The sequence below is a fragment of the Eurypyga helias genome, unplaced genomic scaffold, assembly GCF_000690775.1.
Source record: "Eurypyga helias isolate BGI_N326 unplaced genomic scaffold, ASM69077v1 scaffold32481, whole genome shotgun sequence".
In the NCBI taxonomy this organism is placed as follows: Eukaryota; Metazoa; Chordata; class Aves; order Eurypygiformes; family Eurypygidae; genus Eurypyga; species Eurypyga helias.
Window position 1 is genome coordinate 1,924 of NW_010233279.1, and position 11,786 is coordinate 13,709.

Below are 11,786 nucleotides of genomic sequence, written 5' to 3' on the forward strand. Positions count from 1 at the left end.
TGAAGCATCTGTGCCGCCTGTTCCCTCCCCAGCGGCTACTTCCCCTCCTGCAAGCCCCCTTATGTTCCAGCAACCTGGCATCGGTGCAGGAAGCACAAGCAAAACCACTTCCATTACAACTCCTGCCCTGACAGTGCCCCGATTACATCTTCAAAAGCAACCTAATCCCCAGAGGGATGAGCGGAGGTGGCAACCCCAGGATACGCTGGGAACAGCCCGAGCCACAGGTCTGTGATTCGGCCAGGACCTCGCCTTGCCTCCGAGCCACTCACCTGCTTCAGGAGGAAGAGCGAGAGGGCCGCGCACAGCGTGAAGAAGGCTGCCACCACCATCATGATAACAGCCACCGCCAGGTTCCCATGCAGCTCCGAGAGCGCCGCAATCCATCCGCTGCAAGAGGAGAGCAGGGTGAGCTCCGCGAGCGTTTGACGTGCCGTGGGGGGCAGAGCAGGGGGAGAAGAGGCACCAACAGTTGCACAAGAGCCTTTCAGGGAAGGTTACAAGGAAGTGCAAACCCAATCATAAGGGCTGTGGAAACAGGGACCCAGAGCTCATCCAGACACTCATTCGAGGGACAGATTTTCCACTATCATTTTTAGAAGCAATCCACCTCTCCACAGGAGGATCGTGCTCACCCCACCCACGTCACAGCCCTGGCCCACCCCCCCAAAGCAGCAATCAATACCCTTGGTGCCATCATAGATCAAGTCACTTCCACAAGGACCTTCTCAAAACTCAGCTCTCAAAACTCATTTTCTTCCTAGCAGGCTGGCACATCTAAATTGGAAGAGATCAGCTGGCAGATCTGGAGCCTAGACCCACGTGCCAGCTCTGCAGGGCCAGGGATGTAAGCATTGGGAGGGGGGAGGAAAAGGAAGGAAGGGATGAAGTCAGAGGTACAGAAAGGAGGAAGCTGGCAGCCGTTGAAGGGAAGGGGCAGGGAGGACGCTGGAATTAGCAGTGCTTGGCTGTGGGCAAAAACACCGAGATGCTTCACTGAAAACACCCTCCTGGGCTTGGAGAAAGGAATCTTTCCAACGGCTAAACTGATCAAGCTGTGTGCCACCAGGAGAGAGGGAATCAAGCGAGTCAAACTGTCCCATTCACTCTGCTGCACACCTTGCTCATTACAAGGAAACTGAAAGGCACACCAGGCACTACAGTCAAAAATAAACATGCTCTCTGGCTTGAGGAAACAGAGCAGAAAGCTCAACGCGTGCTCTCCAAAGCCAGACTAAAAACGGCGTGTCCCCTCCCAGCCCCCCGTGACTAAAGCAGCACCAGCTCGCAGGGAAGGGAGCACGAGGACAGCTCTGCCCATGAGCCGTTCTGCAGGCAGCGGGCAAAAATAGACAGCAGTTTCACTGTGCTCATCACCTGAAGGCTCCCCCTCAGGAGAAAACCACTAGCTGTTAACCTTTTCACTGTTCAGAGTCACTCGGGAATGTGATCCGCGGCCAGCGCAGCAAGGCGAAACGAAAGGCAGTGCTTCCACCGCAGGGAACATGGGCTAACAAGGGGCCAGTGGGACCCAGTCCAGAAGCCCAGACTCACCCTTTTGTACAATGTCACCGAGAAAGGGTGAGGATTAAACCCTCTCTGCTTATTTTATGAAGAACAGCCCACCACCACCAGACCTGAGAGAAGTTCAGGAGGAATGTGGGGACAGAATCAGCAGTATTGAGTTAAGCAGTAGCCAGACTCCAGGTCAGGGATCCCCCCCACCACAGCCTCCATCAGGGCAGGCTCCATTTTAACCTAAGGCACATATGGTCAGTGCTAGAGGCTCAGCGTCAGGAAGGGATAAGTATTATACGTATGTATGAAGAGAGAGGGAAGGCAGCAGGGGAGGTGTGGAGGACTTCACATACTCCTTTCAGCAGTGGCAGAAAAGCACGTGCCTTAGCTGGGACTAGGTTGGGAAAAGCAGAGGAGAGGGGTAGCCCAGCTGGGACCTGCCAAAGCTGGGTATGGGGTGAGAGAGGGAAACCATGGGAGAAAGAAGAGACAGCTGTCAGAAACGGATCCTAAAGCATCCATGCAGGGCTGTGACAGGGAGCCCTTGAAGCCAAGCTTACCTGTCTCCCCAGCCAGGAATACCGACAGCCTGGATGATGTAGATTACTATTTGACAGAAGAAGACGAAGAAGAAGACGAAGAAGCTGAAGGAGCTGTCAGACCTACAGGAGAAACAGCAACAGGAGTGAAACCCAGGGACATGATTCCTGTACAGACTCCCTCCTTTAAGAGGAGGGAAGCAATTTCAGCGAACCCCTTCCTCCAGAGGAAAGCTGCTAAGGGGAGGTGATTTCAGGAGGAACTTACGCAGCAACACAACTTACAACACACTCACTGCACGCTGCTCTGCCCAGCACATGAGAGGGTGAAGGCAGCTTCCTTAATGCATGCAGTGTGCTCAGCACATCGATTTTTGAGAAAGTTTAGCACATTAATAAAAAGTAGGACCCTATGACTGGTTATGCTTGGCTTTCAAGGGACCATCATAATCAAATTCCATCAGATACTTCTAATGTTTAGAGACAAGTGGGTTTGATCTATTTAACAATGGAAAAATCCTGCAGGCAACATAGGATCGAAACAGAAAAAACCAAAGCTTCTCCCACTAAATGTTATATCCCCATCACAGAAGGAAATAATACTTGCCTGAAAGCCTTGTAAATTGGTCGGTACCAACAGAGAAAGGCACAAGGGGTGAATAAAATTAACCACAAGATCGAGAGGCCAAAGTCTACTCCTCTTTCCGTCTGGACCGTGAACCACGCCAGGCAAGCAAGCAGGTTTAAGAGCAGGGTAATTGAATGCACTGTTCAGAACAGGAGAGAGAGAAGAAACATCAGGAAGTTCCTGGAAAACTCAGGAGTCTCTCCAAGCATCCCTACTCTCTCACTGAACACATGGAGCTCTGCAGAAATTAAGGAGACTTTGGGCCATCTAATTTCATTTCCTCCATAGGAAGGAAAACAGAGCTTAACTTAAGAACCTCATCTGATCCTGCCGCTGACAACCAATCTTTTGGTTTCAATCTTTTCAGACCATCAAAATTGACAAAGACGGTCGAGACCGTTTTGCACACGATCTCTGAACTGCACTATCTGCTGTATTTCAGAGTCTCAGGAGAGTTGTTGAAGTCTCCACTAATACCAATCAAAATGCTGTCATGAATGAGCTATTCCCCAAGCGGAAACTTGGGAGTCCCTTACATTTGCTTGCATAAAAAGAGGGAGACATTATTTTACCCTCGCAGACAACACCGACAGAATCTACTGCAGGTGAAAGCTCAGCACTTCATCCAGAATCTTCTTAGAAAGAATTTTTATCACAGATGCAGCTTTTACTTACACATCCACAAGTAATAGAGCATCTTGCATATCCGCTGGTAGTCAGCGGGGATGTCTGCAGAAAAATCCTGATAAAAACACGGCTTGATCGGACACTTCCTGGGGAGAGGCGGCCAGTTGTTTTGCCTCGCTGTAGAAAGGACAAAAGAGCAGTTCTTCACTTGCTCTTCTCTCACGGAAAGGTTCATTCACATGCCATAATTTGCAAGTAGCCATTCACACACACAGACATTAAAACCTTGGAAGAGGCTGGGTTTGGTAAGGAGCTAGGTTCGAGGGGGGAGCACAGCAGGGATGCGTTAACTGTGCTGGCAGCAGCAAGGCAGATCAGCCTAGTTTGAGGGTTTTCCTCTGTGGGAGGCAGAACTCCCCTGCAGCGGCCAAAGGTCTGTCATGACCATCAGCCCTCGGCACTGCAAGTCCAGATTCAGCCACTTAAAACCAAGATGAGGAAAAAATACTGTTTCGCTGTGTTTAAGAGAGCCTCGAGAATGGAAAAAAGCTTTACTGCTCTCAGTGAAAAGCCTTAACGTGGTGGCATCACTGAACAGCTCAGACACGGATACAAAACTGGGGTTTGAAGGACTTCACGTGGCCAAGTGCAGATGCTGAAAGCACGCTCGAGGCCACAGTCCACCAGAGCTGGTCTCCAGCACCTCATCTCTGAGCTCGCTCCCACCTTGTAAGTTATGGGATGACAGCTAGAGTCCCAGGAGGGTTGCCACAGCTGCGAAGGACTAGAGGAAAAGACACACATCTTGTAAAGAGCTGTGTGTGCTTGGACAGGCTGAGCCTTCACCAAACCCTGACAAAGCCAGCGACCTGGGCTTCCCTGGGCAGGGCAGAAAGCACTACTTACGATTAATGCTGGCGGCGTTACTCTGCAATTCCCTTTCCTTCTTCTCCAACTCAGCTGCCTTCCTCTCTAATTCCGCCTGCTGCTGAAGAAGCCCAGCCTGCGCTGCTGCAGCCACAGCCTAAAGGAAGGGAGAAGAAAAAGGTAAGTCCTTCCCTTACCGAGGCAGTGGCAATAGCACCATCGAGCACACCAGGTGCCAATCTGGAACAGCAGCAAAGGCAATTCAGCAGCAACAGCTGAGAACAGTCTGAAAGCTGAATACCCGTGGCTGATCTGAAACACCTTGAGGCTTTCTGCCTTACCTACTGGAGGACAAATATCAGGATCAATGCAGAACTCCACCGAGATGTTCCTCTCTTAACCTATGGGAAGAGAGGGCTGGAAAAGCCCTCAAGAAACTATCCGTCTGTTGCCCACCCTCTATGCCCTTCTGTGCCAGTTTTAGCTGGGATAGAGTTAATTTTCTTCCTAGCAGCTGGTATGGGGCTGTGGTTTGGATGGGTGCTGAACACAGTGTTGATAACTCAGGGGTGTTGCAGTTACTGCTTACACAGAGCCAAGGCCTTTCCTGCTTCTCACCCCACCTCACCAGCGAGGAGGCTGGGGGGGCACAAGGAGCTGGGAGGGGACACAGCCGGGACAGCTGACCCCAGCTGACCACAGGGATATTCCAGACCATATGGCATCATGCTCAGCAATAAAGCTGGGGGAGGAAGAAGGAAGGGTGGGACATTTGGAGCGATGGCATTTGCCTTCCCAAGTGGCCATTACACATGACAGAGCCCTGCTTTCCTGGAGACAGCTGAACACCCACCTGCTGAAGGGAAGTGGTGAATGAATTCCTTGTTTTGCTTTGCTTATGTCCGCAGCTTTTGCTTTCCCTATTAAACTGTGTTTATCTCAACCCACGAGTTTTCTCACTTTTAGTCTTCCAATTCTCTCCCCCAGCCCACTGCAGGGGGAGTGAGCGAGCGGCTGTGTGGTGCTTAGTTGCTGGCTGGGGTTAAACCACACAACCTTCCCTTTCAGCAAAGCTATTCTTTCCTTGCACCTTCTTCCACATCCCAGTTAGCCTCACTGCTCTAAGCACTTCTGCAACAGAGCAGCGGGCAGGAATCCTGAGTTTACCAGGACAATTCCCTTCCCAGCTAGGAGCGGAGGGTCAAAGGAAAAGCAAGGCAGCTGTCTACCACAACTCTCCTGCATCTCTTCTACCTGCTCGCTGCTCCGAGAACTGACCCTTTCTCTGCTCTTTGGACAAGGTGGTCCTGGTAGTCGGGTACCTGACAGCTGGTTTAAACTGCCACTGCAACATGTAGGTAGGCTGCATTTATACTCCTGGAACTGAGCAGGGCTGACCAGTCCCCAGAACTAAGCTAAAAGCATTAGCAGGACATATTTGAGTGTTTGCAGTGGGGCTCGCTGCTCCGAGAACTGACCCTTTCTCTGCTCTTTGGACAAGGTGGTCCTGGTAGTCGGGTACCTGACAGCTGGTTTAAACTGCCACTGCAACATGTAGGTAGGCTGCATTTATACTCCTGGAACTGAGCAGGGCTGACCAGTCCCCAGAACTAAGCTAAAAGCATTAGCAGGACATATTTGAGTGTTTGCAGTGGGAAGCAAACAGGATACACAGCGAAGTAAGCTCTGTTACCAGAGGGACAGGGAAAGACATCAACAAATTTTGTGTATGTATTCCCTAGAGATCTGCTTCACAAGGCAGGTACAAATGCAAGTTTAAGAAAATCACATGCAGCTTCTCACACCCAACCTCAGAGAATCCTGTCCCACTCCTATTCCCACATGCCTCCAGAGTCCCACAGGAGCTCCTTCATGCTCTCCAGCCCAGCTCTTTGGGAAGGCGGCAGAGAGGGGTTGCCATACCTGGGGAGTGGGCTCCACAGATGTCTGCAGAACAGCAGGCTGTGAGTGGCCAGAGGGCTGCGTGGCTGGCGTCGTCCGCGCTGCATTTGTCTGCGTATAAATCACAAGCAACAAGGCAAAACCATTACAGAGTGCTTCTTTTAGAAAGAGAATCGTTCAAGTTTTAGCACTACTAAACCAGAACACAAGTCTGTTTTCAAAAGTTTGTTAGCTCCTTAATGCACTGGGGGAGTGGCACCCGAGGATTACAGGTATTGGGTAAAGAAGAAACAAAAAAGGTATTTTAATCAGTTGTTTAAACTGCAAATATTGCTTTATCCTGGTTTCCTGTTCTCCTTTTCCCATCTCACACACAGCAGCAGCCAGGAAATAAGAATGAAGTTCTTGCAGTGATCCATCAATGACACTGTCACAGCAGCTCAGCTCCCAAGCCACAGACCACATAAATATTGATGTGTCCTGCCACAGAACATCTTCCCCTTCACACTTCACACAGCTTTACTGTGAGCCAACCGCAGATTTGAGAGAAGCTGTTCCGTTCGAGTGGAGAGCTCCAGCTGGGAGTTTATTAGTGCTCCAGTGCAGGAGCAGTTGCTTGCAGCTTACCACACACGCAATGAGCTACACTGTCCATAGGGAAATCAGCTGCCACTGCCTGACTCTGTCTTTCAAGCTGCACCTACACCACTAAAAGCACCACCAAGATACCTAGCACAAAGACACATACCAGCTGGGAGCTCTCAGAAAAGGGGTTGAATTCATCCAAGCCACTTTGGCTAGTGTTTGTGAGCTGTGTCACCGAGGGATCCTGAAAGGAGAGACAACAGAGACAAATCAGCATCAGAAACAGGTCATGGTTAGCTGACACGTTATCCACACTGCCTGCCTTCCATCCACATGTTAACTGGGAACAAGATGGGGTGAAATGCTCCCCTGCCACAGGTGGATGGCTTTGGCTGGCAATCAATTTAAAATAACCAAGGAGATGACTATCAGCAAGGCACAATTTGTGGGCAGAAGTAATCTTCAAATATACCTCTTGGCTGAACAGAACTACAACATGCTTTTGGCACGGGGGCCCTTTCTGGGATTCCTACCGCTTATCCACAGCGAGTTACTCCTAATTTCCAGGGATTTGAAACTGGACACGGATGCATTTGCCCGTGATCAAAGAGGTGCTGGACACCCAGGACCATCTCCCAAGCCTCACTTGCACCACAAAGCAAGTGAGGATCCACAAAGCACAGCACAGCCTCCCAAAATGATTTTCCAGGTACAACTAGCTGATCGGTGTCAGCTGCCACGCAGGGCATTTGGGGCAGTAAACCAAAATGCTAGTGATTGCTCTGAAAAAGGAGAAACACCCAGGAAAATTGGGCTGGAGGGGTGACACCAATTACTTTTGAAGGTTTTAATGCTGCTGGCATAACAGCTGCATTCACCTGTACTCCTATCTCCTACTTGCCTCCATCAAATAGTTCAATTACTTTACAGAAGTCTCTTGGCACCTCTGCCAAAACCACCTTTCTTCCCTCACCTGCACTACACTTAGCTATTTTTATCTTCTCTTTAAACACACTACTTGCCATAAAAAGCTCCCCCTTTAATAGCCAGACTTGGACCTCTGGAGTGTTTCCTCAGTTATTAGAGACACAAGGCACTTTCTGAACTCGGAAATCCTACTGCAAGAACAGCCTGGCAACCTGGGTGTGGGAAAAATATAAATAAATTTAAGAGTAGCTTTTTATCCCTTCCACCTTCCCCCAGCAAGTAATGGCTTGAGCTCAGTCACTTTAATTTTGTGGCTAATGGGGCAAGAAGCAATCAAGTCAGCAAGGATGTTACGAGCAAGCGATGGAGGAGCGCCGAGGCTGACCGAGTCACGGCGCCACAGAAAAGTCATTTGGCTTGTCTGCAACCCATTCCCCGGGGTTTTAGCGCAGCCTTCTGCTGAGCAAGATGCGTACAGAACAGTTAATGAGTAACTTCACACATCTCCTCGATAGCAGGCACTCCCTATGCAACAGGTTGTACCAGTTTATGAATTACCCCAGGGTGAGGGATCTCACGAGGACGTTTCGGATGCTGCTTGATGACGTACAACTCCCCAGCCAGGCAGGGCTGTAAAATAATGGGGAGCACCGGGCAAACTGCCACACTGGAAGTAAGGACAGCAAGGACTCAAGGCAGGGGGTTATTTCACTACTTACTCCTCTGGAGGGTTTAGCTTACACAGTTTTGCAGACGCATGGGCTGTCAACGCACACTTCGGAGTCAGTGAATGCGTGAGAGCTACTACACACAAGCGATACTCTTCACTCCAGACCAGGTGAGGTCCCAGCCTGACTAAAGTCCTGCGGAAAACGACTGCACAAGGAAGAGAAACTCCCTTTAAGGTACGGGAAGAAGAAAGCAAAAGTCGCTAAACTACCTGAAGAGCTTGAACAGTCGGGCTGGTAGGAAAAGTGCCCAGAAACAAGGAGAAACACTAGAATGCTGAGGCAAACCACACATTTTTCTCTTCTCATCACTCACCTCCAATCAAAAAGCAAGGCCCTGAGTTAAGTGGAGGCTCACCAGCACAGCACTGCCAGCAAAAGGGCAGCTGCCAGTGCCCGGAGCAGGGCAGGGAGGGCAGCACGACTGTTTCACTGCAGAACAGTTGGATTTCAAAGGGATACAGCATCTCCTCCTGCTGCACAGCTTTGAAGAACGGTTTCTTAACTAGGCAGCGTGGCCAAGGCAAGGCAGCTCAGCTTAGTGCGCTCGCTGTTGCGCAAGCGTGTCTACAACAGATACACAAAGAGCAGGGAATTCACACCAAAGCTGAAGTACGCTGGGACACGTGTCTCTGCACTCCGGGGAGGGCAGGAAGGAGAACAGCAGCTGCGAAGCTGGGGGTGATACAAAGGCACCAGCTTCCACAGCCGGGACTCAGCAGCGTGAAGGATGGGTAGGCACGAGAAACGCAGAGGAGGTGAACGAGAAGTTGCCCACAGACTTCACATTCTGCAGTTATCTTCTGCGAGCTACAGACCAAAAGACACTCGACCCTCTTGGAACAAACACAGGCCTGGCCCGTCACGCTGTGAAACAGGGAAACAAGGGTTTAATTCAGCCACTGAATGACCTGACGCCACGTTACACGGCTCTCCATCCTTCAAGCAGTAACGGCGCTCTGCTCCCTGCTCCAAAGGCTCCCGTTGCACTTGCTTTAGGAGGGTTTAGTTGTTAGGACCCCAGTTAAATCTGGGCGATTCTTCTCAACTTCTTACCTGCTTCAGAGCTGAGGAAAGCCTGAGCACCTGAAAGCTCTCTTACTTCTCCAGCTATTCCATTTCATTTAGGAAGTGTGTCCAGCCGCCAGCTTCACGACGACAAGCCAACCACTGGGTTGATCAGTGAAACGCCAGCAAGCAGATCCCCGTTTGTCGCCCTCCCTACCAGCACTTCCTCAAGCAGCAGGGGTACGCAATGTCACTTGTCACGACTTCAAATTCCCCAGCGCAGAATAATTTCCTGTTGGGACCAAACTGCACTGACCCAAAGATCAAAACTCTTTTCAAATGCAGCATTTAACGCAAATATGGAGTTGCTGTCACACTGTGCCAGCTGGCAGAGCTGCCAAAAGGTTTTGATTCAACAGGTTTGTGCAAGAAGTTATATTCTTCCATTTCCTTCTGTTCCCACAGATTAAAGATGCTAAACAAAATGAAATGCCTCTCTAGAGGAGACTAAGGCAAGTAAACTCAAATGAGAATGACCTGGAAGTTAACACGGTTGTCTACATACCACAGCAACTGCCCCAAATATCGCCAGTCCCGCAGCCAGACACCAGTGCGGGACCTCAGAGCATTCCCACTGCCTGGCAGATGCACTGAGATTTCTCTCCATGGATTCTATCATTGACATCTCTAAAGAAGATGGACATTTCCAGCCCCGTCTGAACCTCACATCAAAGTTTTGGAAGTAGCTGCCACTTATAGCAGGCTACTGAATAAATGGGAAGTTAATCATCTCTTGACACAGAAGAAAGAGCCAGAGATATTTTTAACAGGACCAAAACAGCTTATTTTATACCAAGCTTATTGAACATTATGAACAAAGTCTCCTTAAAAGGCAAACATCCCCAGTTATGTTGGGATTCGCAGAGTACGAAGTGCTGAACTGGCATCCACCACATGGAGAGACAACCCTGGTGCTCTGCCCAAGAGACGTGCACCAGCACAACAGGGCTGGGAGGGTGAAGACACTTCTACTCTTTCAGCAAGATCTGCGGCGCGTGTGGAAGGGGACGGCAGCACCTGCCGCGCGAGTAAACTGTCTCCCAGTCCCGCACTGAGCTGAGCCAGCATATGGCTCCAAACCCCGGCAGGAACGGGCTCATTTCATCAGATGTACTAGACCGGGGCAGCACTGTCCTACATTGTGAGATGCCATTTCGAAATTGGAGAGACAGGACAGCAGCAGTCAAGAGATTCCTCACGTGCAGCTGCTTACAGCTGGGGTGATTCTTCTTTTTAAAAAGGAACAACGGTGAACAGAAAACCTCGTGCACACAGAAAGGAGGATATAAAACCTGTCACCACGACCAGCTGTATGGGCAAAGAGCCACCAGACAGCCACAGGGGCAGCCACAGTGTGATGTACACTCGTCCTCATTAAAAAGCAAGCCTGACATCAGTCACCTGTTGGAAATCACGTCCCATCTTTTCTTTGTTTAAACAGTGAGTAAAGCGCGAGCACGGCCCTGTTCGGTCAGATACTGGGGCACCTATTAACGTGCAGAATGCAGCAGAATATTCACTTCCTCAGCGGTGGAGCAATAAATTCCTGCGCGAACAGCAACGGTAGGTGGGAACCACCCTATATTCCCCCCCACCACGGAAGGAATACGACAGGAATACGGTCACTCAAATCCTTCCGGAGACGCACAAAAGTACACTAAAATGAAGTCGAGGGAAAGAAAGGATTGTTTTTCCTTCCAATTTCACTTTGATGCCTTAAAACACTCAGCCCCATCAACAAACAGTTTCACTTTGGCTTGGCCACAAAATCAGAGGTCAGGAAAATCGCTCTTGCCTGCAGACTACATTCCAGCCAAAGGTAAGGCAGTGTCTGCAGGCACTCCCTGATGAAAGTTAAAGCCCAGACGCTCGTTTTCACTCCCCTGCCACATGACCCAGGTCAGAGGCCGTTCCCAGACAACTCCCTGAATAAATGACCCCATGTGTCAGAGCACAGAGGTTAATCCCATACAGGAGAAAGCCAGTGAAAGCAGACTGTCCCCCTGGGAACAGTACCTGAAAGGGAATCCCACGCTTCGGTCCCTGAAAACCACAGTCAAAGGATGTGTTTTGCCTTATGGGCTCAGTTTTAAGAGCTGACACTAGAAACAGACCCCAGGGAGACCCAGCAGGCAGCCAGACTGACATGTAACACAGCCAAGAGAGGCCCCTCGCCCAAACACTTTTAATACTTCTACAACTCGGGTGTCTTCAACCGTTTTGGCACCCTCCGAGGCAGGGGCAGATCGCGGGCGCTGAACCCCTCCTCCTCAAAGCCTGCAGAAGTGGGGGGCGCCTGGGGCTCGAAGCAGAGGACGACGTGAGACCCCCCTCCTCAGAAGAGGTGGGGGGAGAAACGGGGCCTTCGAGCAAGCGAGGGCGGGAAGGGCCCCCCCC

General features: G+C 50.4%; 1 protein-coding gene across 1 annotated transcript in view; it reads right to left on the minus strand.

The window, feature by feature from the left end:
- The window catches only part of SCAMP2 (secretory carrier membrane protein 2), a gene marked incomplete at its 5' end in the record, with an annotated part of 8,028 nt that extends 1,022 nt beyond the window's left edge, over positions 1-7,006 (minus strand). The window contains 7 exons of the mRNA XM_010161696.1: positions 273-390; positions 2,079-2,180; positions 2,665-2,824; positions 3,361-3,489; positions 4,219-4,336; positions 6,103-6,192; positions 6,830-7,006. Coding sequence (XP_010159998.1) covers positions 273-390; positions 2,079-2,180; positions 2,665-2,824; positions 3,361-3,489; positions 4,219-4,336; positions 6,103-6,192; positions 6,830-7,006 — 894 coding nt within the window. The remainder of the gene's footprint in view (positions 1-272; positions 391-2,078; positions 2,181-2,664; positions 2,825-3,360; positions 3,490-4,218; positions 4,337-6,102; positions 6,193-6,829) is intronic.
- Positions 7,007-11,786: the final 4,780 nt, after the last annotated feature.